The sequence below is a fragment of the Bacidia gigantensis genome (assembly GCF_019456465.1).
Source record: "Bacidia gigantensis strain McMullin 20006 chromosome Unknown contig_249, whole genome shotgun sequence".
Taxonomy (NCBI): Eukaryota; Fungi; Ascomycota; class Lecanoromycetes; order Lecanorales; family Ramalinaceae; genus Bacidia; species Bacidia gigantensis.
The window spans coordinates 870,611-897,194 of record NW_025408603.1 but is presented as its reverse complement, the minus strand read 5'-3'; the positions used below and the strand labels follow the sequence as shown (position 1 = coordinate 897,194).

At 49.5% G+C, this 26,584-nt stretch overlaps 8 protein-coding genes across 8 annotated transcripts; 6 read left to right on the top strand and 2 right to left on the bottom strand.

Annotated features, from left to right (window-relative positions):
• Window positions 1–174: 174 nt before the first annotated feature.
• Window positions 175–998, top strand: RPL17 (60S ribosomal protein L17; the record flags this gene model as incomplete). The annotated part of the gene is made up of 4 exons (XM_044814970.1): window positions 175–177; window positions 293–506; window positions 596–783; window positions 840–998. 4 exons carry the CDS (start codon window positions 175–177, stop codon window positions 996–998), a joined length of 564 nt encoding a protein of 187 aa, XP_044668070.1.
• Window positions 999–1,254: 256 nt separating this feature from the next.
• On the bottom strand, window positions 1,255–4,830 carry KY384_006474 (uncharacterized protein; the record flags this gene model as incomplete). Its single annotated transcript, XM_044814969.1, has 1 exon — window positions 1,255–4,830. One exon carries the CDS (start codon window positions 4,828–4,830, stop codon window positions 1,255–1,257), a length of 3,576 nt encoding a protein of 1,191 aa, XP_044668069.1.
• A 1,261-nt stretch (window positions 4,831–6,091) lies between these two features.
• KY384_006473 (uncharacterized protein) lies at window positions 6,092–7,862 on the top strand (the record flags this gene model as incomplete). Its single annotated transcript, XM_044814968.1, has 3 exons — window positions 6,092–6,650; window positions 6,715–6,762; window positions 6,817–7,862. The coding sequence occupies 3 exons, from the start codon at window positions 6,092–6,094 to the stop codon at window positions 7,860–7,862; spliced, it is 1,653 nt and encodes a 550-aa protein (XP_044668068.1).
• Window positions 7,863–9,037: 1,175 nt separating this feature from the next.
• On the top strand, window positions 9,038–10,367 carry KY384_006472 (uncharacterized protein; the record flags this gene model as incomplete). Its single annotated transcript, XM_044814967.1, has 3 exons — window positions 9,038–9,232; window positions 9,282–9,826; window positions 10,133–10,367. 3 exons carry the CDS (start codon window positions 9,038–9,040, stop codon window positions 10,365–10,367), a joined length of 975 nt encoding a protein of 324 aa, XP_044668067.1.
• A 901-nt stretch (window positions 10,368–11,268) lies between these two features.
• KY384_006471 (uncharacterized protein) lies at window positions 11,269–17,712 on the top strand (the record flags this gene model as incomplete). The annotated part of the gene is made up of 1 exon (XM_044814966.1): window positions 11,269–17,712. One exon carries the CDS (start codon window positions 11,269–11,271, stop codon window positions 17,710–17,712), a length of 6,444 nt encoding a protein of 2,147 aa, XP_044668066.1.
• A 1,854-nt stretch (window positions 17,713–19,566) lies between these two features.
• Window positions 19,567–20,232, top strand: KY384_006470 (uncharacterized protein; the record flags this gene model as incomplete). Its single annotated transcript, XM_044814965.1, has 1 exon — window positions 19,567–20,232. One exon carries the CDS (start codon window positions 19,567–19,569, stop codon window positions 20,230–20,232), a length of 666 nt encoding a protein of 221 aa, XP_044668065.1.
• A 1,526-nt stretch (window positions 20,233–21,758) lies between these two features.
• KY384_006469 (uncharacterized protein) lies at window positions 21,759–23,393 on the top strand (the record flags this gene model as incomplete). The annotated part of the gene is made up of 1 exon (XM_044814964.1): window positions 21,759–23,393. One exon carries the CDS (start codon window positions 21,759–21,761, stop codon window positions 23,391–23,393), a length of 1,635 nt encoding a protein of 544 aa, XP_044668064.1.
• A 1,812-nt stretch (window positions 23,394–25,205) lies between these two features.
• KY384_006468 (uncharacterized protein) lies at window positions 25,206–26,583 on the bottom strand (the record flags this gene model as incomplete). The annotated part of the gene is made up of 4 exons (XM_044814963.1): window positions 25,206–25,977; window positions 26,033–26,156; window positions 26,209–26,338; window positions 26,419–26,583. The coding sequence occupies 4 exons, from the start codon at window positions 26,581–26,583 to the stop codon at window positions 25,206–25,208; spliced, it is 1,191 nt and encodes a 396-aa protein (XP_044668063.1).
• Window position 26,584: the final 1 nt, after the last annotated feature.

Sequence of the window (26,584 nt, the reverse complement as noted above, 5' to 3'; positions counted from 1 at the left end):
TAGATTTTGTGTGATGCGAGAAACTCTTGAACAATTTTGCGGAAGCTCTGTAGGTGCATAAAATTCCGCGCTAGTGCCAGAGCGGCCTAGTTCGGCCCACAATCTGTCTAGCGAGTATTAAAGTGATAGAGGGATCCAGACAACACCAAACACCAAACCCTCCATAACGAAAAGATGGTGAGTCGCCCACAGCGCTTGAGTGCACCATGCAGTCTTCATTATATTCCCGTCCCCCAACTACATCAACCGCATAGGAAATAAGCCCACAACTAACACTACCGTTCTCCTTCAGGTCCGCTACGCAGCCACCCCAGCGGCCCCGTCGAAGTCCGCCCGCGCTCGCGGTGCCTACCTTCGCGTCTCCTTTAAGAACACACGTGAAACCGCTCAAGCTATCAATGGCTGGAAAGTCGACCGTGCCCTAAAATACCTAGAAAATGTGATTGAGAAGAAGGAAGCGGTGCCAATGCGACGGTATGCAGGGAGTACAGGTCGAGCAGCTCAAGGTGCGCCATCAACACTCCTTAGAACGATAGAATTGAGAGAAATCACACGAGGACACAAATGAACAGATGGCTGACGAGGTGGGTTACAGGCAAGCAATTCGGTGTGAGCAAAGCACGGTGGCCGAAAAAGTCCGCAGAGTTCCTTCTCGGACTGCTGAAGAATGCGGAAGCCAATGCGGATACAAAGGGCTTGGATACGGGGAATTTGATTGTCAAGCACATTCAAGTCAACCAAGCCCCGAAACAGAGGAGAAGGACGTACAGAGCTCACGGAAGGGTATGTCTTACTAGAATTCTACTATTGCTGATAGGGAGGGCTGATGAGGTCTACAGATCAACCCGTATATGTCAAATCCATGCCATATTGAATTGATCTTGACGGAAGGTGAGGAGGTTGTGCAGAAAGGCCCGCAAGCAGTTGAGCTGGAGAAGAAGCGCTTGAATGCGCGACAACGTGGGGCTAGGGTGAGGGCAGCTATCACAGAAGGCTGAAGACGAGCAGCACTTGCAATAAGATAGGAAGATAGTGAATGAGCCAAACTTGCTTTCAATGTGCAGATTTGTAAGCTATATAAGCTAGCAAGCAGTTGCCAGTGCCATTCCTGGCAAATTCATACATCTCTTGGTTGTTCTATATGCATGCCGTGCCATTAGTGCTTATTGGTTCATACGTATGATCATTATGTGGAGTAAAGCGCTCATCGGACTCCATATGTGGGGAGTAGCGAAGAGCTCTATTCGTGTAAAGTCAGTCGATGGGTGGTAGTACTAATTTGTCGACCATTCCACTGAACCTCCCATCTCCTCCCTTGGGCTGGCCGTCCTCGCGATTTTCCATTGCTTTGTCGTAACTAGCGGCACCCCATCCCAATCGCATTGGAAATGCAGAGCACATAACCTCGATATCCTCGGGTTTGAGAGTAGGAGCAATCTGTCCGAGTAAGTGATCGTTAGGGCGGGCCATCATGATGGGGTGCAGATCCACAGCCCGTTGAACCAAATAGATGGGCAACTGGTCAACAACCTTCCCTATTCCTTGCTGATTGAAGTTATTGTAATGGGGGAGACAGACATAGCCGCAAGACTCAAACGTGATACGTTCGAGGTTTGTTGAGAAGGTTTCTGGCCGCTCCTCTCGGTATTGGAATGCGTAGCGGATGAAGTCCGTAGTAGGTCCAGGGGTGATGGAGTCAATTACATTTCCCCATGAGCCTACCCGCTGACCTTTGGTAACCCATCCATCCTGGGCAGGGTCTGGAACTAACCCGTGGCCGACTCGCATGTCGAAGAAGTTGCCTACGCTAGCATCGCCACGCCGTGGGGGACCTTGGGGCGTGTCATAACTGTCTCGAGGAGAGGCATGTCCCTGGTCCTGCTGTGGCAAAGCAGCAGTATGAGCTGTCAAGGATACAGATCGAAGTTGCAGGTGGTGAAGGCAGGCAGTCTTTAACTGAGCGACAAAGGTTTTTAGCAAGTCAGGCGTGATCCAGCAGTTCACCAGGGTCAGAGATTCAACGTGAGGAAGCTCCAGTACTCTGTTGGTTCGCTGAAGGATAGCATTAGGATCCAGGAAGTCTATGATTGGTGCTGGTAGAATATTTTTGTTACGACCAAATATCCCAGGCTGGTGCTCTCCTCCACTGGTGTAGCCAAGGGTAAGAGACTTGATATTCTCTACTTTGGCAACGGAATTGACTAGAAGATTGAAGAAATGTGTCGACGCTGTTGAGGGCCGAATATCGCTGGCCTCTACAAGACCAGTGTCCGTCTTCATAATATTGCGCCAATCGGGAGAAACATTGAGGACCAGCTTGCTGAGCTGGGTCAGAGCATTCCAGATGTCATCACGTTGTAGTGCTGATAGGTATCTGCTGGAAAGGTTGGAGATATTGAGAGTATGCACGTATCGGAAGGTATAAGCATTGTCACATAAAGCCATACAGAAACTGGATAGGAACGCTCGTTGCGCCCACTCTGTCTCCAGCAGCCATTCCTGCTGGGCTATAGACAGGTGTGCAGGTTTCAAGACAGCTTTATTGTAAGGTCCGCCGTCTGGTTTGGAAAGAGCTGATAGGCCTTCAACGGCGTAGCGACTCTGAACCTCGGGGTTAAGGCTTGAAGAAGATGCGGCTGACAAGTCTACGCCCTCAAATATGAGAGGTTTGTGGTGTGAGCGACTAGCTGTATCAAAGAAGCTGATCTGCTTTGTATCGCTACGCAGCGTTACCTGTACCTCGATAGCTTCGCCTTCCGAAAGCCAGCCCTCATTGGTATACCTTCGCGGGACAGATTCTACTATGTCGTCCCAAATGTGTTTTGCTTCTTGTCGTTTGGAAGCTTGCAAAACATCTCCCAGACCAAACAATTCGGGCTTCCCTTCGATTAATCTAGCACGATCTGATTTGTCAGGTCCAGACAACCATCCAAGTCCACTGTCCAGGGACAAGCCTAATTCCATGGTCTCTTGTAGGTAAGATAAAGCTTTTGACATGCACTTGAACTCATCAGCTTTCTTTTCGAGACATTCGCAAGCTTCATAGCGATTGTAATAGGGATGAGGCCATTGATAGCCACCCCACCACGTTGTGTGTTGCTCAAACTTTCCTTTCTTGGGCGCTTTTTCTAACGCTGTTTCATCTACTTCGAACGCCATCGCGAATCTCCTAATGTGCGGACCCCAGGCTTCGAACACCTTCATGCCGTCATGGATAGTTCTGTCAGCAGTATCTGCCGAGGCCAATGTCAATTTTGCCTTTTGTTTGCCTTTGCCCTTGCGAACACTCCTCGAAGGGGCCTGAGATTCGTCCTGATGAGTCATCATGCCATAGATCTCGGATCTAAAAGGCACAACGACTGTATGAAAGAGCTTGTTGGAAGTCTTCCTTTCGAACTCTGCATTGACTAAGCGCATAGCTTGCAGGCTCTCGCGAGGCAGATAGCTCGTAATTGTATTGAAGACTTCTACTGGCAGACTATCTGTTGGCCAGCCTCTACGGCCTGGGCCTAGCGGCAAGTTTCTCGGTCCAATCGGTCCAATTCGTGATGCCGAGCTTCGTTTTGTGACATAGTAGATGATGGGCTTAGGAAGGCCCTGTATCTCCTGCTTAGCTGCAGGCACGAAGCTTTGGTTCCTGAAGATCTGGCTAAGTATGTCGCGCTTTGTGAGACTGAAGCTGCGTGGAAAGAGTTCGGAGGTAAAAATGTGAGATCTTTGACCTATATTCATCCGGGGCAAACAAAATGCTGGCGATTGTCCGCTAGAGAATGCCAGAAGGCCCCCATACAAGCTTTCTTCCATTAGACGGTTACTCGCCGTGGCTTGCCTTACAAATGTAGAGTCTACGCCACTGCCTCCACCTTGTGTGACAGAAGAATCGCGAAGAACTAAGCGGTTAGTCATGTGTAGTAAGAGCAGGGTTTGACACTTACGGTTGTTGAGCTCAGTTTCGTCTGCCTGTTGTCTTGCCCTATACGTGTTGATAAGAGCAGCTGCCGCATTCGGGCTGGTCGCCCGTCGTCTTTTGCGGTATTGCACTATGCCAGCCTCACCAGCAGCACCCTCGAATGAATTTGAGAGTGTTTGGTCCTGCCCAGGCGATTCAGAAGACTGGCTGGATCCAGATCTCATGTGCCGGTGTCGCGGTGAGATAGGGTTTCTCAGTGCTCGATCAGCATACAATGAAAAGTTCCTCGTGACAAGCATATGACGATTCGCTTCAAGCGCGATGCGTGGCATTACCTCTTGAATGTCCTCTGCCGGTCTTTGAGTGTTGTATGCACCGCTCTCGGAAGGGGTCCATGGAGTCGATAATGCTTGCAGAGTATTCGTATAATGCGCCAGAAAAGGAGAAACAAGTGGACTCTCTTGACTTGCGGGATGTGAACGAGCTCCAGACATGAAAGAAGTATGTGCATCTGCATATACATCTCGGTAGGGTGGCCTCATGGTGGGGTCTGGTGCGACTTGTCTATACTCATTTCCGAGGCCACTTACAGGTATGGCGAAGCTCTCCAGAGGCGAGCTATTAGCTTGCGAGGGTATTTCTTGAGTCATTGGAGGAGATTGCGCATTGCTCTCTCTTTGTCCCCTTCGAACATATTCAGCGTTCCAACCCGAATTCCATTCTGGCCCGATGCAGTTCAGGAAGGCTCGATCGGCCTCGGTGCTCGGGAATGGTAGGGGATGCTGTTCAAGCCAATCATCTTCCTCACTTCTGTCGCTACTTCCGTATGCATCGTCAGCGAGGAGATCATCGAACGGAGGTCGAGCTGGGGAGGACGCCGCCGTATGTTGTTCAATGGTAGGTCGGAGCGGCCCTGTCATGGTGGCTGACTGTATGTAGTAGGATGTAATTACAGGAATGCCTCGAGGGGTACAGGATTTGAGGTGAGCCTGGTTTAATTGTAGTCTACGGTTGTTCAGGTGGATGTATTCGAGCACTGTCCGACATCTCGAGACAGTGAATCATGGAGCTCGACAGCAGTGAACAGGAAGCTTTGTCTTGAATGTGAGGAGGCGTTTGATAGTGATGATGAAGTGATCGTCAATTTCTCACATGGTAGTCTTTGTCACATTACGCGTGACTGTAGGACGACCGGGCATGCCTGAAGGGTCTTCAGGGTCGGCCCCTCCACTACTAAGATTAGGGCTCGCCCTAGCGCTAGCGGGCGGCTTCCGCCACACCTTCTTATTTTCTCTCACAGGGATCCTTCAGGATTGCCAAGTGATACTGGAGGGCGCTCGAATTCATGCAGCGATATAAGTCCTTAATGGTGAATGATGACAAGAGACTAAGTGATTACCCCTTCAATTAACACCATCTTGATTTGAATAGTTCACATCTGTAGTTCTACGGTAGAATTACATTGTTTGTAGCTTTCATTCGTTGCAAAGCACAAATGACATTGAATTACCCGAACTCAAGCCAGACAGATCAACAATCCACTCATTGCCAGTCCCAAAGCCATTATTGCTGTTCCTGAAGATTATCTTGTTCAAGGGACTAATGAAGGGGATCGTCAAGGCTGAGTACTAGCGTCTTACTTTGACCGCCGATCCCCTCAGCCCTAAGCTTGGCTGAGCCACGCCTTCAGCCTCAAGTAACGAGTGAAATCTTTTCGGTCATGCCATTCGCAATGCTCGCGGAGCCAGCCGCACGGTAACGGTGAACGACGTGCAAGCACCATCAGAGGGATGCTATATCAAGCTGGGATGGCTCCCTTGGAATGCATCTGTGACAGATGCAGCAGCAATATCCCATGGCACGTTGAAGAAACTCCTCACATCCTACATCGTCCGCCTGCCGGATTTCAGACCCGTCTATTCATCAATTGGCGAGCGACATTGACCGCTACAGTCTAGTGCACTCCCTCGGAACGATTTGTGTTGGAAGCCAGGATAATGGTGAAGGCGCCCCGTTCGAGCGGCTGCCGCGTCTGTGTGGAGCGACGTATCAAATGCGACCAAACCCGGCCAGGCTGTTTGCGATGTCAGAAGGCCCACCGACATTGTCCAGGTTATGAGCAGGTCAAGTTCGTTGATGGCAGGTGCACACTCGCCAAAGATCAGACAGATTTGGTTGCTAATGCGGCCCCAAGAGGTTCCTTCAATTCAGAATTTGTACAATGTCATCTCCGACGACAAACACAATCCCGAATCAACAGCCGAAAATCAATTGGACTTCGGATCAGGAAGCACAAGGAATACGCAATTACGTACGAGAGACGCAACCTCGACTCCTTTGAATGAGCGTGACTGGATCCAGGGGGACGTAGAAACGTCTGCCATACTGGCCATGTTATGTCCCAATGAGTATCAAGAACAACTCTTGGCAAATTTCATACATTCTCTGTCGACCCCCGTGACGCTGAATACATTCAAGAGCCACGGCGTCTGGCTGGCCGAGGTCGCCGAGCAGGGCATTCGATCAGCATCTTTGCAATGGTCGATTCGCGCCCTTGTGATCAGTCATCTGGGGCGGCAGGCGTGCGATGCTGCATTGATTCAAAACTCGAGGACTGTCTATGGAAAGGCCTTACAGAGGTTGAATCGTGATCTACAGGATAGAGAGCAAGCCCTCAGCTCTGACGACACCCTCAGTGCTTGCATGCTCCTGACCTTCTATGAAGTATACAATTGTACAGGTAAGAAAGTTCTGTCCTTCCCGTGCCCCTTTGTGCCTTCTTTCACAACGAGCTAACTTTTAAGATTCCAACTCTTGGTTGAGCCACGCTGGAGGCGCAGGAAACCTGATTCGTAAGTCAACAAGCCTATACATAGATTGCAAGTAGTAACGTCAGTCATTTCAAGGCCTACGTGGTCCTGATAGACACCGTTCTGGCCACGGAAAGTCCGTATTTCTCGCCTTCCGCTACTTCCTGGTCATGGAGGCTTTTCATTATCGGAAAGCCTGTTTTCTGAATACGCCAGAATGGCGGAAACTGTGTTGGGACATCTACGAGACTTCGCCAAAAGGGCCCTTCTACCGGGCCAACGAAGAGTACTTTCAAGAGTTTGTTGCCACTCCAAACTATGTGGTCAGAGCTCTTCGGGTCGTTTCAGCAAAAGATCCGTCTACGGATGATCTCCAAGCTGCCCTGCGCAAAGGTCAAGGGCATCGTGAACGATTCAAGGCGATCAAATCACGTATGGATGCGCAGTTCCCAAAGCTTGGTCTTGCGCCGAACCTCGTACCCTCTGCTCATAAAGACGAGCTATTTCCGGAAATTTGGCAATACCCTGATGTCCATGTCGCTAGCATCTTTACCGGATACTGTGCGATGATGTGCTTACTCAATGTCTCTCTTATGGGTCTAGAGGCTAAAATAAAACGGCTTTATACCGAAGCACATCACGCGCCAGTAGGTGTGGCTGACATAGTGGAGCACTACGTTCTACAAGACGGGACTGTAATTCGGCCACCTCGAGCGCCTCGACCCTTGTGGGATGCAGCCGCTCAAGTTGACGAGCATCCTTACAGGGCTGAAAGCATTGATCTGGCAAGAGACGTTTGCAAATCAAGCGAATGGATGTCAAATCAGCCATTCCTCGCCCCCCTGTTTCTTCTACTAAGCCTACGATTGACGTTGAGGATTTTGCCCCTCCAAGTCGAGCGACAATGGGTCATCGACATGTTGCTCCGGATCAGCGCGAAGATGCAGCTTGCGAAGAGCGTGATTGAGGACTTCGAGTCTTTTTCTCCAGACGCCGAACTTCCAGCAGGGATAGCTCTTGTAACGGAAGTGGAGAAGGCCAGGGCAGAACGAGACGTGAAAGACACTCATACGCACCACTCTAGGTCACGTTCAATTCCTTCAAGACTCAAAGACGCCAATCCGAGATCAGAAGCAGCGTAGGTCGAAGATGAAGACCATACAGGGAATGATTCCGATTACCTTGGAGCTGGATTGTTGCTGAATACTTGAGCACTTTTGTCACTGTGGATTTGTGTGATGCCTCCCCTGTATTTATACCATGAACGAAGCGAAATTATTCGGTTAACCATTTTAGAGATTCTATAATGAGATTGCTTGAGTCCATACTTCTGCCGGGCACTCGACATCATTGTGTATCAAAGTGGCGCACAGTCCAATGCAATAGTATCTATCGCCAGTGTATTGCTGCGGGAAATCACTTTCAAATGGTTAGATGCAGCAACATTGGACCTTGACGGTCAGGTCTGCAGGTGCAGCTAAGTACAATAATCTTCCACGAGGTATTCCAAGGGTGGTTTAGTCCAATGAAGGATATTTACCAGTCTCAAGTCCGGACCCGTTCTGGATATGCAGCCATTTTTCACAGATCCTTGGAGGAACACGCAGCAATGCATGGCGAAAGTTGGTGGCCGAGGAAGCCCGCATGGACACGGCGCAGTATCGCTTGCTATGTCCTGTAAAGGGTCCTGGGGATCAAGATTCGAGTTTGGAATCGTACTCACCACTTCGAGATGCAAGCTAAAGGCAGGGCAGAGCGGTCCTCAGAGTCTAGCAGAATGCTGCATGCGTTTCTTCAAAATTAGAGCGGGGGCTTTTCCTGCTGTATTCAACATCTGTGATTGCTGTCGCCGCTATGATCGCAGCATGGTGAAAGCGAGCTGCTAGCGTACTCAATACGCGCGCCAACCATAGGACATTTGTTGCGTTCTGACGTCTTTGAAAAGCTAATATCAACTGCATGAAACATTAAATGTACCAAAAAGGCTTAGAAAGGGACGACATGGGATTGATCGCATTTGCTTTGGCAGCCGCATCGACAGCTTGTGCACAGTCCCGGCCCGAAAGTGAATAAAACGCTGTATCATGGTCGACTGTTCTCAAACGGGCCCGCCCTAGATAGATAGCTGCATAATTGCCAGGAGTTGCTCGCGCCAGTCTAGTCGCCCCCTTGACTCGAAGAGGACAGCCTCCACCAGCCTCTCGAGCACTAGATGCAAGCACGGACCAGATCATACCAGGGATAAGTACTGCGTCGCCGGCCTTCAGGATGTCGAACTGCAAGTGCAAACGTTCCGTCATACCCATCCCGCAGAATAATGTCTTCCACTACGCTCGGCTTCACTCCAGCGCAAGAGCTGATCCGAGAACAAGAGGACAAGACCCTTTTGGCTCGCAGTACCTTCATAGTCCTCATCCCACTCTCCGTCATATCCGTGCTTTTAAGATTCCTGTCGCGGAGGATAGCACGGTCGCGGATTTGGTGGGATGACTATCTTATTGTCGTTGCACTGGTACGTCAGCCTCTTTTCAATTAGCGTTGTTAGCTGAGCAGCGAGCAAGGTGTTTTCGATTGGCCTGAATGTGGATCTTTTGCTTGGAGTTGCCCACGGGCTGGGTCAGCATGCTGAGTTTGCTGGAATCAAAGATGTTGTCTACGGGGCGAAGGTAAGCACCACTTACCAGTCCGGGTGGAATGCGTCTGATACCAAGGAAAAGGTTGAGTACGCAGCTGAGCTGATCTACCAACTGGCTATGACATGTGTCAAGCTCGCAATATTATTGTTCTACTATCGCCTTTTCAACGTGAACAATCGCTTCGTCATTGCGATATTCGTTGTAGGGACCGTAACGCTCTGCTGGTACTTCACGAGTACCTTCATAATCATTTTTCAGTGCCGTCCTGTCAATTATATGTGGACACGAGTCTCGAAGCCACTTCCCGGAGGTTGGTGTATACCTCAGGAGGAACTCTGGACTGGTAGCTCTGTGACGTCTCTCATCACTGACGTAGCTGTATTATGCCTACCGGTACCTATAATTTGGAAGTTTTCAGCCACTGCTTATCAGAAGGTCGCTCTGTCTGGCGTCTTTCTATTAGGCGCATTGTAAGTCTAAGATTACTTTCTCTCCCCTTTCAGTCTTCCTAATGCCTCAACAGCGTGTGTATCACGTCAATTGTGCGCTTGTCAACTGTGAAATCCCTTTCACTTCACGATCCTACATATACGGACGTACCGTCGGCGATCTGGACGAGCGTGGAATGCTCCGTTGGGATCGTCTCAGCTTGCTTACCGACGATGAAGCCGCTCTTCCGAGGTTTTCTTGGGCTTCCTGCTGCTGTGAAGAAGGCATCCTGGCCCAAAGGCTCCAGCGACGGTTCGGTAACGAGCTCGTCTGACAAAACACGCCAGTGGCGAGCCAATGCCAACGCACAACGTATTGATGGCTTGGCAGAATTTCGCACCGGAGGAAATTTTTGGCAGGGCTCCAGATCTAGTAGAGACACAATCAGCCCCTGGAGTACGCGCCAAGGGATGTCGCAGTCTTCTCGAGAGAGCCGGAGAGGGCAAGGATCCCGACCGGGCTTCCGTGGGACAGGATCTATCCGGCGAGCATCGCCTCACAGCCCTCACTTGTACGGGGTAGATCAGAGATGGAGACGGACTTAGACCGCCAGAAGTTGCGGTGCAGCTAGTGCGTCCCATCGTTTGCTGATCGGGTCGTCATGGTAACCTGGCGAGCGCAAGCTGTAGGCTGACACGACATTTGCGCGGGATGAGACTAAACTGCAATGGTCTAGCTACCTCGATTTGAAATGTTTTGTTAGGAAATGCTCGAGACTGCATCACTGAAGCTCACATGAGTTTTTGCTTCGGGACAATCGAAGTTCTATAAAGCTTCAGAGTGGTCCAAGACGGCGCCAAACGTGGCCTTGTATACTGGAAAGGAAGGGTGAGCCCATCAGTCGAACCGCCAGGCTGCGATTGATCTTTACAGGCTCCTAAACGCCTCTTGGATTTTATTTACGACCTTAAATGATCTACTCACCATCGAGGTTTCTACTAACCGAATGGCCCATACGTGTGTTGCACTCCTGCAATTTGCCATCCCTTCAACTGAAAGACGTTTCAATCATTGCAAACATGTTATCATAAGAGTTCTTATATGACTATGGGATTCTGTATCTTGTGAAGACGCGGCGTGCAGGAAGAACGCGCGGCTGTTTTGAGGCATGTTTGTTGCAAGCGCTTTAGGTAGCTTATGATGAAATCTGAGCGGGCAAGTGGGCTGTCTTGCTCTCTTGTCTATGCTTGATCTACCACCTGGAATGCTCGTCCACAAGCGAGAAAGGCTGCTTTCGTTGTAGCGATATCTTACCGTGTCATCATCATACTTCGATGAAACTGCGGGGCGACAGATATTTGTATTGGTCAGGGTACTTGCAGCTCACCGCATAATTGTTTACACTTCGCAGATCCGGGCTTGAAACCCTTCATTTTCTTGCTGACGCGTACTGATTCGCCATTCACTCCTTGGTCAAGTAAGGATGGGTCGATATATGGATTTAGTAACCTATCTAGCGACTCCAGATGTAGTTTCGTACGCTCAGCAAAGAGAAACTATCGCCGCTATCCTTGAAGATCCACACCAAATTGAGAGTCTTGTCTCCGTCACAAATCGGGACAGGACTCTTTTGAACCTGACTACACAAAGCAAAAGACTCGCGGATGTCTTTGACAGTCTTCTGAAATATCAGATTGACCATCCTAAATCGCCACTTACACCTGATATTGGGGATGCCGCATCACATTTCTGCCTCCACATCCTCCAGGATCTACAGGAAATGATTGAGCCTCAGAATCTCGTACAATTATTCACTTTGACACTCTCCATCTGTCTATACTCTTCCAAACACTCTCTCCATCGTCAGCTCGCAAAACTATTAATTGAGTGTGGGGACGCGCTGGAATCTCTGGCTAGCGACGCTCAAGGGAGTGCCCTGATTCAGCGGTGGGCGGTTTCATCTAAAACGACGATATACCACTCGAATATTATCCATGGATGGACATCAAGGCTCGTGGACTTGACAAGGCGTTGCTTAGATCAGCATAAGTCATCTTCACTCATCGAATCTTGGGACAATTTAATGCTTCTCATATTGGGGCTAGAAGCAATTAATGATCGCGAAAGGCGTTTAGGTGACATTCTGTGTGACGAAGGGATGGCCACTGTCGTAAAAGGCGTTATCTCTCACCAAAAATCAACCCCGGAGAGGAGTATTACCATACCAATGAACGTACTTACAGGACTGCGAGACCATGGTTTGGCTATACCAGAGTCTTTGCTCGGCGTACAAACCGCGCTTGAAACTTTGAAGACTGACAAAACAAGCGAGATCCTCATTGGCATTGCCAACACATTTCCCTGCCGCATCTGCGCCAAATGCATTACATTTCCTCAAAAAAGTCAAAGTATCACGGTTCATCAGGCTAGCTTCGAGAGGTCGGTGCAACACCACAATCTTGATTTCGCTATTTTCGGTATTTCAGAGGGTGCGTGGAGGATTGTGCTGTCCGAATTAGCTCTCAAGACTTTGCGTAGACTGGCACAAGATGAATTGGCTCCTGTAAGGAACAAGCTTAACGACCTAGCAGCAGGACTATGGGAATTTCATCCGATTATTCGTGGACAAAAAGGCGAGAAACTACTCATCCCATTCTCAACAACAAAATGTTACCGGGCTGGTCCTAAAGACATTTTGATCTTATGGCATATTGATCTCAGTCCCTCGACGGATAGTGCGGGCACGAAGCAGTGTATTAGAGTCTGGGAGATTGGCAAAGAGCGTGAAGTCATGAACGTCGTCCCCAAAGCTGCTCTCCTACACCAGAATTACTCCAAAGAAGCCGTTGACCTCTGCACATCGAATCCAATGAAGTTCAAACACAGATTCATACCGCTTTTCCAACCACTCGCTGATAGCAAAAGAACAATGCAGCGGCAGAGTGCGAAACTTGATATGCGCACCGCTGACCAGGCTATCATAGAAATGGCCCACAAATGGTATCCGTTGACCGATGCGGTCTTGAAGGCACTTGCTGAAAAGGATCTCACGGCAGAATTCCCCTTCGAGCTCTCTCAGGAAGAGATGCATGTCATCAGTCACGTCAAAAGTCCAAGCCTGATCTTGGGCCGGAGCGGCACTGGCAAAACTACTTGTTTAGCTAAGAAACTAGTGGGCAAATACATTGCTAGTATGAAATTAGGTGGAGACAGACCAATACAGCAGGTGCTCTTGACTCGTTCTGGGCTGCTTGTTGAGAAACTTTTCCTGTACACTCGAGATCTGATCAGAACACTTGGTCCGGACACGTCTCAGCCAACAATGGTCACAAAGACCAGTCAATTTGCGGGGTCTGCAGCTCCTCTCTATAGAATGGATGTTACACAGCTGGAGGCAGATATGTTCCCCCTCGTTTGTACTTTCGACGATCTCTTGTCAATGCTGGAGAATACTGTGGTCGCGCTTGATCGGCAGCGAGACATGTCATCAGAGGGTCGAGGAAGAAATGGTCGTCTGGTCAAGGTAGACTTTAATCGATTCAGAACAGATTACTGGCCTCGTTTGCCAGATAAGACAAGGCACGACTTTGCTGTAGATGCTGTGTTTCCAGAAATTATGGGCGTTATTAAAGGCTCAACTGACTCTAGCCTGAGTCTGGAGCCTCTTTCAAGGGACCAATACAACAACATGTCCGCGCGAAAGGCTCCAACGTTCTCTGATGAGGACCGCGACCGTATTTATGATATCTTTGAAGCCTACGAGCAGATGAAATCCCAGAACGGACATACAGATGATGTCGACCACATTTTCAAGCTTTTAGTCTGCATCAGAACTAATGAGACAATTCGCTCAACTCTACGCTCTGTCTTTTCTGAAGTCTATATCGACGAGGTACAGGATCATCGCTGTGTAGATCTGGAGCTATTCTTGGCTTTTATTGACGATAAACGGGGATTTCACTTCGCCGGCGATACAGCCCAGACAATCGCACTCGATACAAGCTTTCGTTTCGAGGATGCAAGAACATTATTTTCACAAGCTCTGCCTAATGGAATTTCAGAGAAAGCTAGAAAACATCTACTGCCCAGGAATTTCAACCTATCGACCAACTTTAGATCGCACCAGGGGATCTTGAACCTAGCGGGTTTAGTAATGACAATGTTATGGAACGGTTTTCCATCTTTCATTGACAAGCTTGAGCCAGAGACTGGGATCATGAATGGGCCGAAACCCGTACTCTTTCTTCGATGCGATGCCAACATTATTCGATCAAGGTCGGTTGGCCTGTCAGAACTGTCTCAGCGATCTGCAGATTTTGGGGCAGAGCAAGTGATACTGGTTCGTAACCAGGATGAAAAGCGCAATCTCCAGGCAGAGATAGGGGACATCGGACTCATTCTCACAATCCTAGAAGCGAAGGGTATGGAGTTTGACGATGTCATTATCTGGCATTTCTTCTCCAACTCCGCTCATCAGACGTCTTTTCGGAGAATTGGAGCACTCATGGGCCAGCTGCCAAGCGAATTTGGGAGAAATCATCCGCAAATGTGTCTAGAGCTCAAGCTTTTATACGTTGCCATTACAAGAGCTCGATTTCGGCTGTTCTTCTTTGAACGATCAGACAAAGAAATTACATCTGTATGCCAGCTACTCGACAATGCATACGAAGAACCTTTAGTCGAGACGACACGCCCAAGCCAATCCGACTTCAATAGGAAGCTGGCGACGATTGAGCCATCGAAAACAAACGATCCCAATAAATGGAAAGCCCAAGGCTGGCGCCTAATGGCATATAAGCACTATGACGCTGCGGTTTTGTGCTTCAGGAAGGCATTCGACGTGAAGGCTGAGCAGGAAGCGACTGCTCATTCAAATGAAGAGAAAGGTATCGAACTTGAGTCGAAGGGAAAGGTTGGAGAGGCACGTCAATTTTATTCCAAAGCCGCCAGCGCCCTGAGAGAGTTGAAAAAGGTGAAGGATGCCACGAGAATTCTTGAAGAGCGGCTAAAAGACCTCGCCTCCGCCGCTTCTCTTTGGGAAGAAGCTGGCGAGCTAGACAAAGCTGCTCCACTATTTGAGCAGGCACAGCTGTATTCCGAAGCAGCAGGCTGCTACACTTCGATGTCAATGTACGAAGAAGGGCTAGGTTGCTTACGACGAGGAGCCTGTTTTGATGATTTCGTCATGTACCTCAGCCATCACTATGAAAGCTTCGCAACAATAACCGTTCAGCGTAATAGTCAGTTGTGCAGACTGCTACTCAAGCAGCGCAAAATCTCAGCAACGTGCCGAAAATACGCCATCCGAGCTCTGGGAAGTCCTGAAGAGCAAGAAGCAGGCTTAGTCGAGTATGACCTACACGAAGATCTTGAGGCTTTTTACGAGCAGCAAATGAGATTCGTAGACTTGTTCCGTCTAAGGATCCGGCAAGGCCGCCTTCTGGAAGCTCTGGAACTGTCTATTTGTCAGCGACTCTGCGAAGAGAGCGCACCTGAAGTGCAGGCTTTGACCAGGAAGCTATTTACGTTCATATGTGCTCAAAATTTGTGGGCATTTTGGGGCGCGAAGTCAGCTGATTTCAAGGTTCCAGTGGAAGACAAATACAGCAAGCATGCAGATTTAGCAAATATTGCCAAATTGTGGCAAGAGATATCTTCGGTATCTACCGCCGAACTAAGCGGCTATTTAGATACGCTCGAGGATGCTACTGTTGAAATCTGTACAACGATATTCGTTCTCTCAAATGAAACATCGGTCTGGCAGACCGTGGATTTTCTAGCACTTCCAATCGCCCTTCTCTCTCGTGCTATCACCTTCGCTGGCCAGCTTACGGACTCTACCAACGTCGAAGCTGTGAGCATAGTAAGACTGCTTGGGGGTATATGGCAGACAGACGAGCAGAGTCCACCAATTGTGAGTGGGACATCTGTATTCGCTCCAGAGTGCGGATTCGACACTCGGAGCGTAGATTTAGAAGCGGCCAAGCACAAGATCCTTGAGGTAACGTCTACTGCGATACTAAAAATAGACGATTGTGCCAGGGGACTGTGGGACCTGAGATGGCCATCGCGCTGCCGTCATTTTCTAAGCCTTGGCTACTGCCCATCAAAGCGTCAAGGACAAGATTGTCCTTTTCTGCACGAGTCAATGACATCTCAAGATTGCTCAGACAGAATTGCCGACCTCTTAAGCTTCACTTGCTTGCTTTGCAACGCCAACAGACTCTACCTCAGCCGAGCGATGAGTGAAGCATTTAACGGTTCCTTTCTACCGATACGGCGTCGTTGGCTTGAACGACTACTGCGAGAGCTTACCTTTGTCTCAGCCTGTGATCAAGACGCAACACAGGTTAATTCGGGTTGGCAGCAATTGCTGGCTGATCGAGGCCTTACTGTCGTGAAGTCTTCGCTTGAAGATCTCTTGTACCATCGTTTAGGACGGCAATGGGCTAGTAATAAGACATATTCAGCTATACATGAGCAATTGCAGATGGCGAGTTGCTTCGGTCGCGCTGTACAAGGTCGTTTCTTCAGGAACCTGTCCAATAAGCTTTACAATGAACCACGAAGTGGCCCAGTCTATCATGATCTCAGACGATATCTTCAATTACAATGCAACTTCCATGAAGTACCTGCAGTCGCCGTGAAAGAGCACATCGACGATTTTCTTGGGGTACTATTCACTATCCACGAAGACCAGCTAGCGACATTACCAGGGCTAACTTCAAGATTCGAGCTCCTGTGTTTTTATATGATTCTCCGCCTTCGCGGTAGATATTGTTTACTGCCCACGTCCTGGATCGAGTGTCATTTGCCTCATTTACCTCGTGAAGCGCTCGAGCACTACATCGTGCCCGAACGCGACAATCAGGTATATCGCCAGTGCCTCTTGAAGCTTGTGGATCATTTCTGCCGCCTTCTTTTGTTCTTCGATAGACAGCTTCGTGGACCTGGGTTTACGCTGATGTGTTGCGGTGTGAGGCTTCAGGAACGCTATCTTCAACGACGTAATACTAACATGATACTGACATGTATCGCAAATCTAGGGTTACAAGTCGGACTATCAGGCGAAATGGTCAATATGGTGAACAATGTTCTTACTTTAGGTTCAATGCGAGCTAGTCACATGTGCTTCAAAACATCTTCTGAGCTCATGCAAAGGGCTTTAATGCTTTCATTTGAGATGTACGAGGCTAAAGACACTCTCTTGCTAGTCATAGACCAAAGCAAACACTATCCTTCCTTGAAACACCTACACGGCCTCGAAAACCACCCTGATGTAGTAAAAACAACGCCTCAAGATCTACAGTCGAGAATATCAAGCGACGTGCTCTCCGCCGCACCTGACCAAGGGGGAGCTACAGAGCAACAATATTCAGAGGCAGACTTGAAGGCTATCACAATAGTCCAGCGTCTTTGGAAGACCCGAAGGCCTGGTGTTCTCCGCCAACGGCAGTGGCTCCAAACTTTCGAAGGCAAGCTAGCTACAAACTTCAAGGATGCGGTTATGAGACAAGCGTCACCTGTAGTCACGGGCTGGCGTTTAAGAATAGACGGTATCATGGTAGCTAGAGCAGTGCAAGCTCTACGCAATACCATTTCAACTTTTAGGCAAAAAGCGCTTAACTTGCTAAGTACGATTGGGTTGCAGGAGGAGAACAACGAAGATTTAGACTCACAGATACAAGCCTTGAGCCAATATGAACGCAAACTGATGGCTATCGCTGAACGGCTGACGGGCCAAGGGCTAATCCAGTTACTTGAAAGACCAGAGCAAGTGAAAGATACGCTGAAGTCTTTCCTAACAGATACGCATGAGATTCAAAAGGGTATGCCAGAAATCAAGAGGGCCATAAGGAAGGGTGAGAAGAAAACGGCTTCGGCAAAGCCAACAACAAAGGCGAAAGAGGAACAAAAACAGGACTGAAGCTAATGTTTAGCTGGGAGAAAACGACAGCCTGCAGGGAATGAGGAGTTCCCCTTTTCTTGAATGGAGGGGCGGAGAGTATGAGTGATTCGAGTGCACAAGCTTTCGGTCTGTCAATTTCGCTAGAGATCTAGGTGTATGTAAAGTTTTGCAAGCCCTGTGAAGTTCACCTAGAATTGTGATTACAATGATCCTGTATGATGTAAATGGAAAACAGATCATTCGAGCCTCCACTGCTGTCCTACGATGTCAGAAATGACCCGAAGAACGTAAATATGGCGAGCATAGATATGGATCAAACACTCACAGCCTCGCTTTAATCCTGCCTCGTGTCAAGCAGCTTAACCTTACGCCGGTGATTCATCCTAGCAAGTAGTCCGTTTCAGCCATCTGTCTCAAGTTTATTCTCATCCTTTGTCTGCTATTCTCTCCTTCAACCAAATGCCACTGCCGCAATATCTCCATTCCTTCGGAATCTTTTGAGTCAACGTTCTGTCAAGTACGCTACGAACGTACTCGCTAGTCTGAGCGTCAACGATTTCCAGACGTTCGAGATCGTTAGGCAGAGGCAGGAGAAGTGCAAGATTGTGACATGAAGTTTCATATTCCATCCAGAGATCCCTGATGTCAGCCCGACCAACATCCATCGAGGACTTTCCGTTTAGCATATGGCCTTCACAAGATCCCATGGGGGTGAGCTGGATTCTAAGCTCCCTGAGACGCAGACTGCGAACGAAACAACACAATGGATCCATGCGACTAAAGGGAAACGTGGCTACATAGGTGAATGAACGAAGGGCCGGGGTAGTTTCCAGCATTGGCATGCCATACTCGATCGCGTTTAACCAACTTGGAGCCACCAGGTGGAAGTACTCGTACGTACCATAAGCGCTTACAGAAGAGCCCTCATTGAAAGTAAGGCGTGTCCACGGACGAAGATGGAGAATGTTTGAGGTCTCTGAAGAAGTACGGTGTCCTTGGCGCGGCCATCGCTCTAGACCCCCAGGGTGTTGCTCTAGCCGTAGTATTTGGAAAGGCATCTGGAAGGCCCAGGAGCTTTGTGTCTGAATGCTCACTGACATTATTTTGGCCAGCGTTTCGGGGGCACAAGCAAGCGTGACGTCTTTGGGGTCCATATTCTGTAAAATGCTCGAGACCATGTAAAGTATCGAGTACGGCATTATCTCGTTACTAGGCCCTCCATATGCGTATTGATCTTGGATCAGAACACTGTCGACGCCGTTCTTTTCGATGGAATAGGTCCCCATCAACTTATAGAATTGACTGAGAGGCTGTCCGAGCTTGATATTGACACGACGAAAGAGGCTTTTGATGCTGATATTTCGCAGGTAGTGGCAAGTGAGCGTAACACTTTTCAAGGGCTGAGTATTGGAGTAGAACATCTGGGGAATTGGCTCATCATGCAGTCGTTCTTTTGAGGGTGGACGAACATTCAGATGAGACAAAATGTGCAAGACTAACTCAGTGGGGAGATTTTGGAAGGTCGCCATTGTATGATGTTCGAGCTGGGAGCAAAGAAAGATGTGGAGGATGCTGTCATTACGATGCCACCCGTTGATTGGTCAATGCATCGCCTGCAGATCATTGAGCCAAAAATAGTAATAGCGAGGCTGAGAGCTGTCAGTGGAAGCCAAGACTTGGACGATCTTCATGTCAGCTGTCAGCCGAAGCTCACCAAGGCACACCCTGTGGTCACGAGGCATTGTAGAAGAAGGGGATGCACACAGAGCTCGGGATATAAAAGGATGGCTTTAAGACTGGTGAAGAGAACAGAGGCTCCAGACTGCCATCATCTACTTTCGATCTCAATCAAACAAAATAAAGAATTCGACAATGGCTGATGCAAAGAGGAGCGACATGCAAGCATCTGATCCCACATCAAAGCCACTTCCAAATCAGATGCAACCATCCGAAGCTATCAGTCCTGAAGTCTATCCCCCTCAGAGCCACCATCAACCCGTTACGTCCCGTGTGCTCCATCTCCATCACGATGGTAGTCCTTTTTCCAAGAGCAAGACTGTCTACGATGTGGATGAGAAGATACCCCTCTACGCCATTGATCTGCACAGATTTGAGAAGCCACAGATAGTCATACGCTCCGCAGCTACCAGTAAAACAATTGGCGAAGTCACTTTCACCATGCTTCCACGCAAAGTGACCATCGCTATGCAAGGGGTCTCCTTTGAGCTCAAATCTCGTGGAATGTTCAAGAGCGGCTACACATACACATCTCCAGCTGCTCAAAGTAAGATGTTGACATGGGAAAAAGAGTCATTGGGAAGTGCAGATCTTGTTTGCACGGACGACAAGGGCCTCGCGGTAGCCCGACTGGATGTTAGCATGTTCAGTCGCAGTAAGAGAGCGAAGCTAGAGCTGGTGGGGGCTACCGATGGGCCTCTCATGGAAGAGCTGCTTGTGACCGCCTTCGCGTACAGCGAGCTGAGGAGACGGAGAAGGAATAGTAGCAGTGGTGGGGCTGGTGGTGCTGCTGGTGTCTAGGAAATTTGGCGAGAGGCCAGACTTCAGAAGCCAGGGTCTAATTCTCACGACGGCAATTATTAGAGATGTGGTTCTGTGGGAGAATAGCGGATGGACGCTTATGCAGGCAGGGTCGCTGGTAGTACCACACGTGATGTAGTAAGATTTTTAGACCATATTGGCTTGATCAAGGTTGCTTAGCGTAAATGGGTCATTCATCGTAGGAACTTTCAGATTCAACGTTGTCGCCGACAAAGAATGGCAAGGTGTTACTCCATAAGGTAGCCTTTGATCAGCCTAAGCCATGATATGGGTGGATGTCCCAACTGGTCTTGCTTTCTCAAAACATCAAGTTCTTGTAGTCTTCGCCGTGATTACGATGATTCTAAACTTGCGAGGCCTGTTCAGTACTATGGAATAGCCTGCATTCATGGCCTGCTGATAGGTAGTGCCAACTCGGAAAGTTGGTAATGGTTGCATAAAAAGTCGGGTTGAGCCAATTCGGTGGAGGGTTATTATCTCGTGTTCAAGAACTAAGATATGCAAGCTCTAGCAGGTGCATCGATCGGGAGGCGAGAGAACGTGGCTTAACAAAAGCTTTGGAAATAATAATGGCGCAGATAAGTCACCGCTGCGTGGAAGGCGTGCCAGTTGATGCAAGGCCATCAATCCAGACTCCAGAGAGGTCGGACGGAAAACGTGCCGAGGAAGGGTCGCATGGGGAAAGGAAATGGCATCCCACTGTTTCCACCTGGTGCTCTACCCCTTGTCCTCCCATCATCTCATGCAAGATGCCGTACGAAGCGGCACTTCGCGATTTTTAGCCCGCAATCAAACCCTAAAGGATGGACAGGGTGCCCCATTGACAAAGATCTGCGTTGGGATCAGTCAGGTAGTCCACGGTTAGCACCTCGAAAGAAACCGGTCAGCGTGGTGGTGGCACTCGCCAACGAGTGAGACCTGCATCGATAGCTTGCATAAGGTCCATAGCTGCATAATCCACATGCAGAACGTTCGCTAAGCCCACAGGCTCGGGTGAAGGTAGAAAGCTCCCAAGGTGCAGAGTGCCAACCCAGTTGAACCCACCAGGCACTCAGACTCCCAATGAACGGTCGGCGAGTAAGCGGAAGGCCCCAAATCTCGTGTTGTTCCTTATTTGGCCCCTCGGAGGGCCCGACTAGCGGGCTGAAGATCCACCTTAATACGCCGGCCATTGGCACTAACACACCCAAGCTTTCTTCCCTGCAGCCCCTTTAGCATCCGAAAGCAATCCACGCCGGCCTCAAGTGGTAAGTCTGTCGACGGGCACCTCCCTAATGGGAGCCACTGCATTAGCTGTACGCGTATGGTCGCCAGCCGGGGTCGAGACTGTGAAACGGCCTCCCAAGGCAAACAGCGATCGCTGTCCTTCTTTCCTACACCATTCACTCTTTAATCGCATCGTGTCCTGCCTTCGTTTCCTTTGCTCTCTTTCCTTTTGTACAGTACCTCTCGTCGTTCAAGCATAAACTCACGCTCGTTGCTCTTACACATTAATACTAATCATAATGCGGACCTCCTTTCTTCACTCCAGCCTCTGGCTGCTTTCCCTCACCCCCGTCAGAGCACAATGGCCGGTCGACGCCCAAGCAGCCACTGTCAGAGAGCTCGAGCATCTCTTCCTCGACGCTGCTACCTACAATCTCAAGAGGATGATCACACCATGCTCACAGTATATCGATTCATCTACCGGCCTAGCAAACCCCAACCTTGGCCGCCAGACAGCTGCCGAATGGATCCGGACAGCCTTCCATGACTTCGTGACAGGAAACATTTATACTCTACAAGGCGGTCTGGATGCGTCGATTGGGTTCGAAACGACTCGTGCTGAAAACGTTGGCACCGCCTTCAACGATGCCCTCACCAACTTTGGTTATTACTTCAACGCCGCTGTGTCCATGGCGGACCTTATTTCTTTGGGCACTGTCTTAGCTGCTGGGCACTGCGGAGGTGTACATGTGCCGATGCGAGGCGGCCGAAAGGATGCCGCAGCGGCTGGCCCCACTGGTGTTCCACAGCCCCAGCAAGATCTCAACACGCAGTTGGGAGTCTTCGGCAATGCTGGCTTCAATCGTGATGATACCATCGCTTTGACCGCCTGTGGTCACACCTTGGGAGGCGTTCACAAGAAAGATTTTCCCGACGTTGTCAACAATGCCCCAGGGACCCAAACAGGTACAGATGGGCGCATTGCCTTCGACGAGACTGACTCGGGCTTCGACAATGGGCTGGTCAACGATTACCTGGGCAGCAAAAACGCAAAAGGTGGTCCTCTGGTCACCACCACAAACGTGACCGTGCAGTCCGACCTCCGGCTGTACGTCTCCGATCAGAATGCTACAATGCAACGATTGGGTCAGTCCAACGACTATTTTCTATCACAGTGCTCGTCCACCTTTCAGCGTATGATTGAGACTGTTCCGTCCGGTGTTCGCCTAAGCACCCCCATCGACCCAACGACTACCACGAATCTGAAACCGTATAACGTCGATCTGAACGTCGACTGGAGTGGCAACATGGTTTGTACGGGGAACCTCCGTTATGTCCAAGTCCCCGGTTCAGCAGCAGGGCCAGGCAGCTACACAGTTACACTTATCGGTAGAGATGGTAAGACAACGACAACGACTGCAACGGCCACGAAATCGGCTGCAGATTCAGGGACAGGCATCTACGGTGCTACAAACTCATACAAGTTCCAACTCTCGTTCCCTGCCTCAACAGGCCTCTCAGGTATCTCAGTTGGTGGGCAGACCTTCAAATTTCAAGATAGCATGTTTCCCGTCCCAGGAAAGTCATCAGTCTCGCCGACACCACCGCCATTTACCAGTACCCCTGCCTTGAACGCTCAGCAGTCATATACCGCCAATCTGACTGTTGCATATCTGACCACGGCGCCCCCAGCAACTCTGACAGCTACCTTCTCGATCCCCGTACCCCAAACAGGCACTGTCTCACCTAAGACTGATGCATCAACCCAAACGCAGCTCAAGCTCATTGGAAAGACGGGACCGTTTGCAATCTACTCCGGGCTCACTACAAAGACCTTGAGCGGGAAGCAGGTATATAGCTTGAGTGTGGATGTCGCCGCCTCAGGGCAAGCAGGTGGCCTCGGATTCTACAAGATCTTCAACAAAGATTCTTGAGATGGCTACTAGAAGAGGGCATTTTGTGATGATTGACGACATTAATGAGGAATTTGCGTCAGGATACACCTCACCTGGGTTGGGAGGCTAGTTACATGTATATAATTCATTGCATCTCGGAGATATTGCATTGGGCCGGTTGTTAGACTGTGAAATTCCATCTGGAAGGCATTTACCTCAATGTGAAGCTATACCATATCTTCAGCGGGCACTGCTCCGGCATATTTATATCATATTAATTGAACATAACTGATATCGAGACCGTTCTGTACCGCCCCCGACGTTTCTTTTCTTGTTTCACTCCACTTTGACCTTGCTCGGCCTTCCTTGAGATTGTAGCTTGGCACAAATCTCATCCATATGTTGTCAGCTTTCTTTACCTTCTGCTTACGTCGGAACGGTCGGACCTGCGCCATTCCGCCCCAGAATGATGTATCCTTCCCAGAGAGCTCACATTTGTGGTTCTGCTATCTCACCACTCGATAAATCTCCAACATCCAGCGATCATTTCGCCCAGTCATCACGATATGGCCCAATCACTCGAACCAAGCACAGACGAGGCCCACAAATTGTTCGACCAGGTAGAGGCAGCCTTTCCATCCTCCACCTTAGGCAATGATCGCTGGTATCTCCTCGTCGTATGCCTCCCTTCCGCTTCCCTATCCCACTGACCCCGCACTCCTTCTACAAGGTGCTTACCCAACCCAATCATAGCTCTCGGCCCTTGTCACCTCCCCGCAACTCTCACACTCAGCCACACTCTACACCTACCTCATTGCCAGACCTAAGTTTCAGACCCCAGCGTCTCGCCAGCAGCTGGTACGCCGGCTTAGGGAGGCGCTGGTGAAGCTGGTGAGCATCATAGGGGTGTGCAAGCCGTTGGAGACGGTTTGGTTGATTGCAGAATTGGAAAGGGAGGAGGATCGGGACTATAGTTTCTCCCGGTGAGCAGCCCTTATCATTCGTCCCGGGAAGAGGAGGAATGAAAGCGGGAGTGCGGACGCAAGGGGCGAATGGAGCAAAGGCAAAAGGATTCATGGGAAATTGCTGACGTTGGACAGAGAAAACTGGCAGTCCGGCCCAGAAAACCTCGCCCGCGGACAGGCGTGGCTGGATGCGATCTACAAGGAGAATCGAGCCAAAACTCTGGGGACATTAGAGGCGCATAAGGATTTTGGTAAGCCTTCTAGAATTCCATTTTGCGGAAGAGAAGCCTTGGAATCATGTCACTGATGCTTGAGCGTGCGCAAAAGCCTGGATATCAGCCAATATCACATACGGCCTGTATCTTTCGGATCACACGATCTTGGATGGGATTGAGACGGAGATTGTGGTGCTCTCTGGAATCATGATGCAGAACTTACCAAGGGAGACGGGGTGGCATTTGAGAGGAATGAGAAGGGTCGGAGTGAGTTCTGAGGATACGGAGAAAATCCATCTGTGTGTGGGTCAGCCCTGCATCATTGGTCTAGGTAGAGTACTAATGATTTATAGCTTGAAATGGTAGCAAAGTTTGCAAGCGTGCCGATTGACAAGGTACCTAGGGTGGCTGCTATTGAACATGAAGTATGAGTCTGCAATGGATCACTTGCTAGCCTCGGTCGGCTCGATCAAACTCAGGTATTTTGCAAGAAATCACGAGTGACGCTCTTTATGGTAATGCGGCATATAATTGCCAGAATTACGGAGAAATGAGCTATCGAGGATCTGTAAAACCTATATGCATAAGCGACAAGAGCCTACATGCAAAACAAGGCGAGGTGATAGCGACAAACCTCTGCCTGTTTGGACCCATGGGATGGACTGATTGAGTCATTCCTTCAACCTCGCCTCAATAACTTGCTCATAGTCACTGCGTGTCCCCCAGACTTTAACGATCTCTAGACCACACCGATCAAGCAAAATCTCCCATTGGTGGCGCGTTCTCTCAATGCCAGAGCAGAACAGCATCATCAAAAGATCCATGGCCGCAGCACGGATGGGGGCTTGGACGTCGTTCAATACGTAGTCGTCAATGAGGAGTCGAGAATATCCCTCCTCCATTGACCGAGCCGTGTTACTTAGGAAGATTTGACATTGCTCGTCGGGCCAATCATGGCAGATATTACGGAAGTAATATGCCCGAGCCCCTTTGATTGGTTGGGGTTGGAAGAAGTCATACTCCATACATTCGACATCTTTAGGTGGATTCTCTCTGCGAACCTTTTCGATCGTTTGGGGAAGGTCCTGCAAGATCAAACGTCCTGGAGCGTCTGGGTACGCTTCATGAAAAGACTCAACTTCATGGCCCCAATTTCCACCTACGTCTACAAATAAGGCAGCATTGGCATCCCTTTTGGCTGCAGGACAAAGAATCTCCGCCATAGGATATGTCTGGAACCACTTCACAAGACCAACTCGCCTAACAGCCATGTAATCGTCGAAGTACTTCCTCTGCTCCGGGACGGCATCGAAGTATTCCCAAAGTTTCTTACCGTGTGCGTACTGAAACGCACTGATCTCATCATCTTTAGGAAACTGGTGAACCTTGGTCTCGTGCAGGTACTCCATCAACTTGGCGCCAGTTGGGAAGAATAAGTCAAAACTTTGCCAGGCAAATCAGTCAAGATCGGGATGTTGGTGTCACAGAGACAACGTACTGGTGCTTTTCTCCGCCAGAGAGTCCAGGCGAGACAATAAGGCGTGTCATTTCATTTGCTGCATAAGTATTTTCGCCTACTTCATCGACCACACCAGCCCAGGTTACCAGCCTCATAATGCGAGCTCCCACGACGTTAGCACGCGAGCACACAGCTGAATAAGATTTGGAACGAACCGATGAGAAGAGCATGGTACTTTGTCAAGTCTGCAAGCTCATCGGCCGTGACCTTCTTGCCGCCTAGAGAGGAGATAGCATCCAGCACACCAGTTTCTAAAGCTAGCCGAATTGCAGCGCTTTGTAGAGGCTTCGGTCCGCGTTCAGAGATCAGTCTGAGATACGAAGGCTGGGAGAAGTGGGTGATCTATGGGTCAGGATATGGCATACCTCGAACCGCATTCGCATCAGAGTCTCGGCTGGGGTTTCAACCGCCAGACTCAGCTTGCGGATGGTCTCAAGCAAGTCAACGTGGGCTTGTCCAGTGCCATTGAGATCGCCCTGGACGGCTTTCTGCACGCTCTCGAGGGCCTTCTTTACTTCGTCCTTCACCATT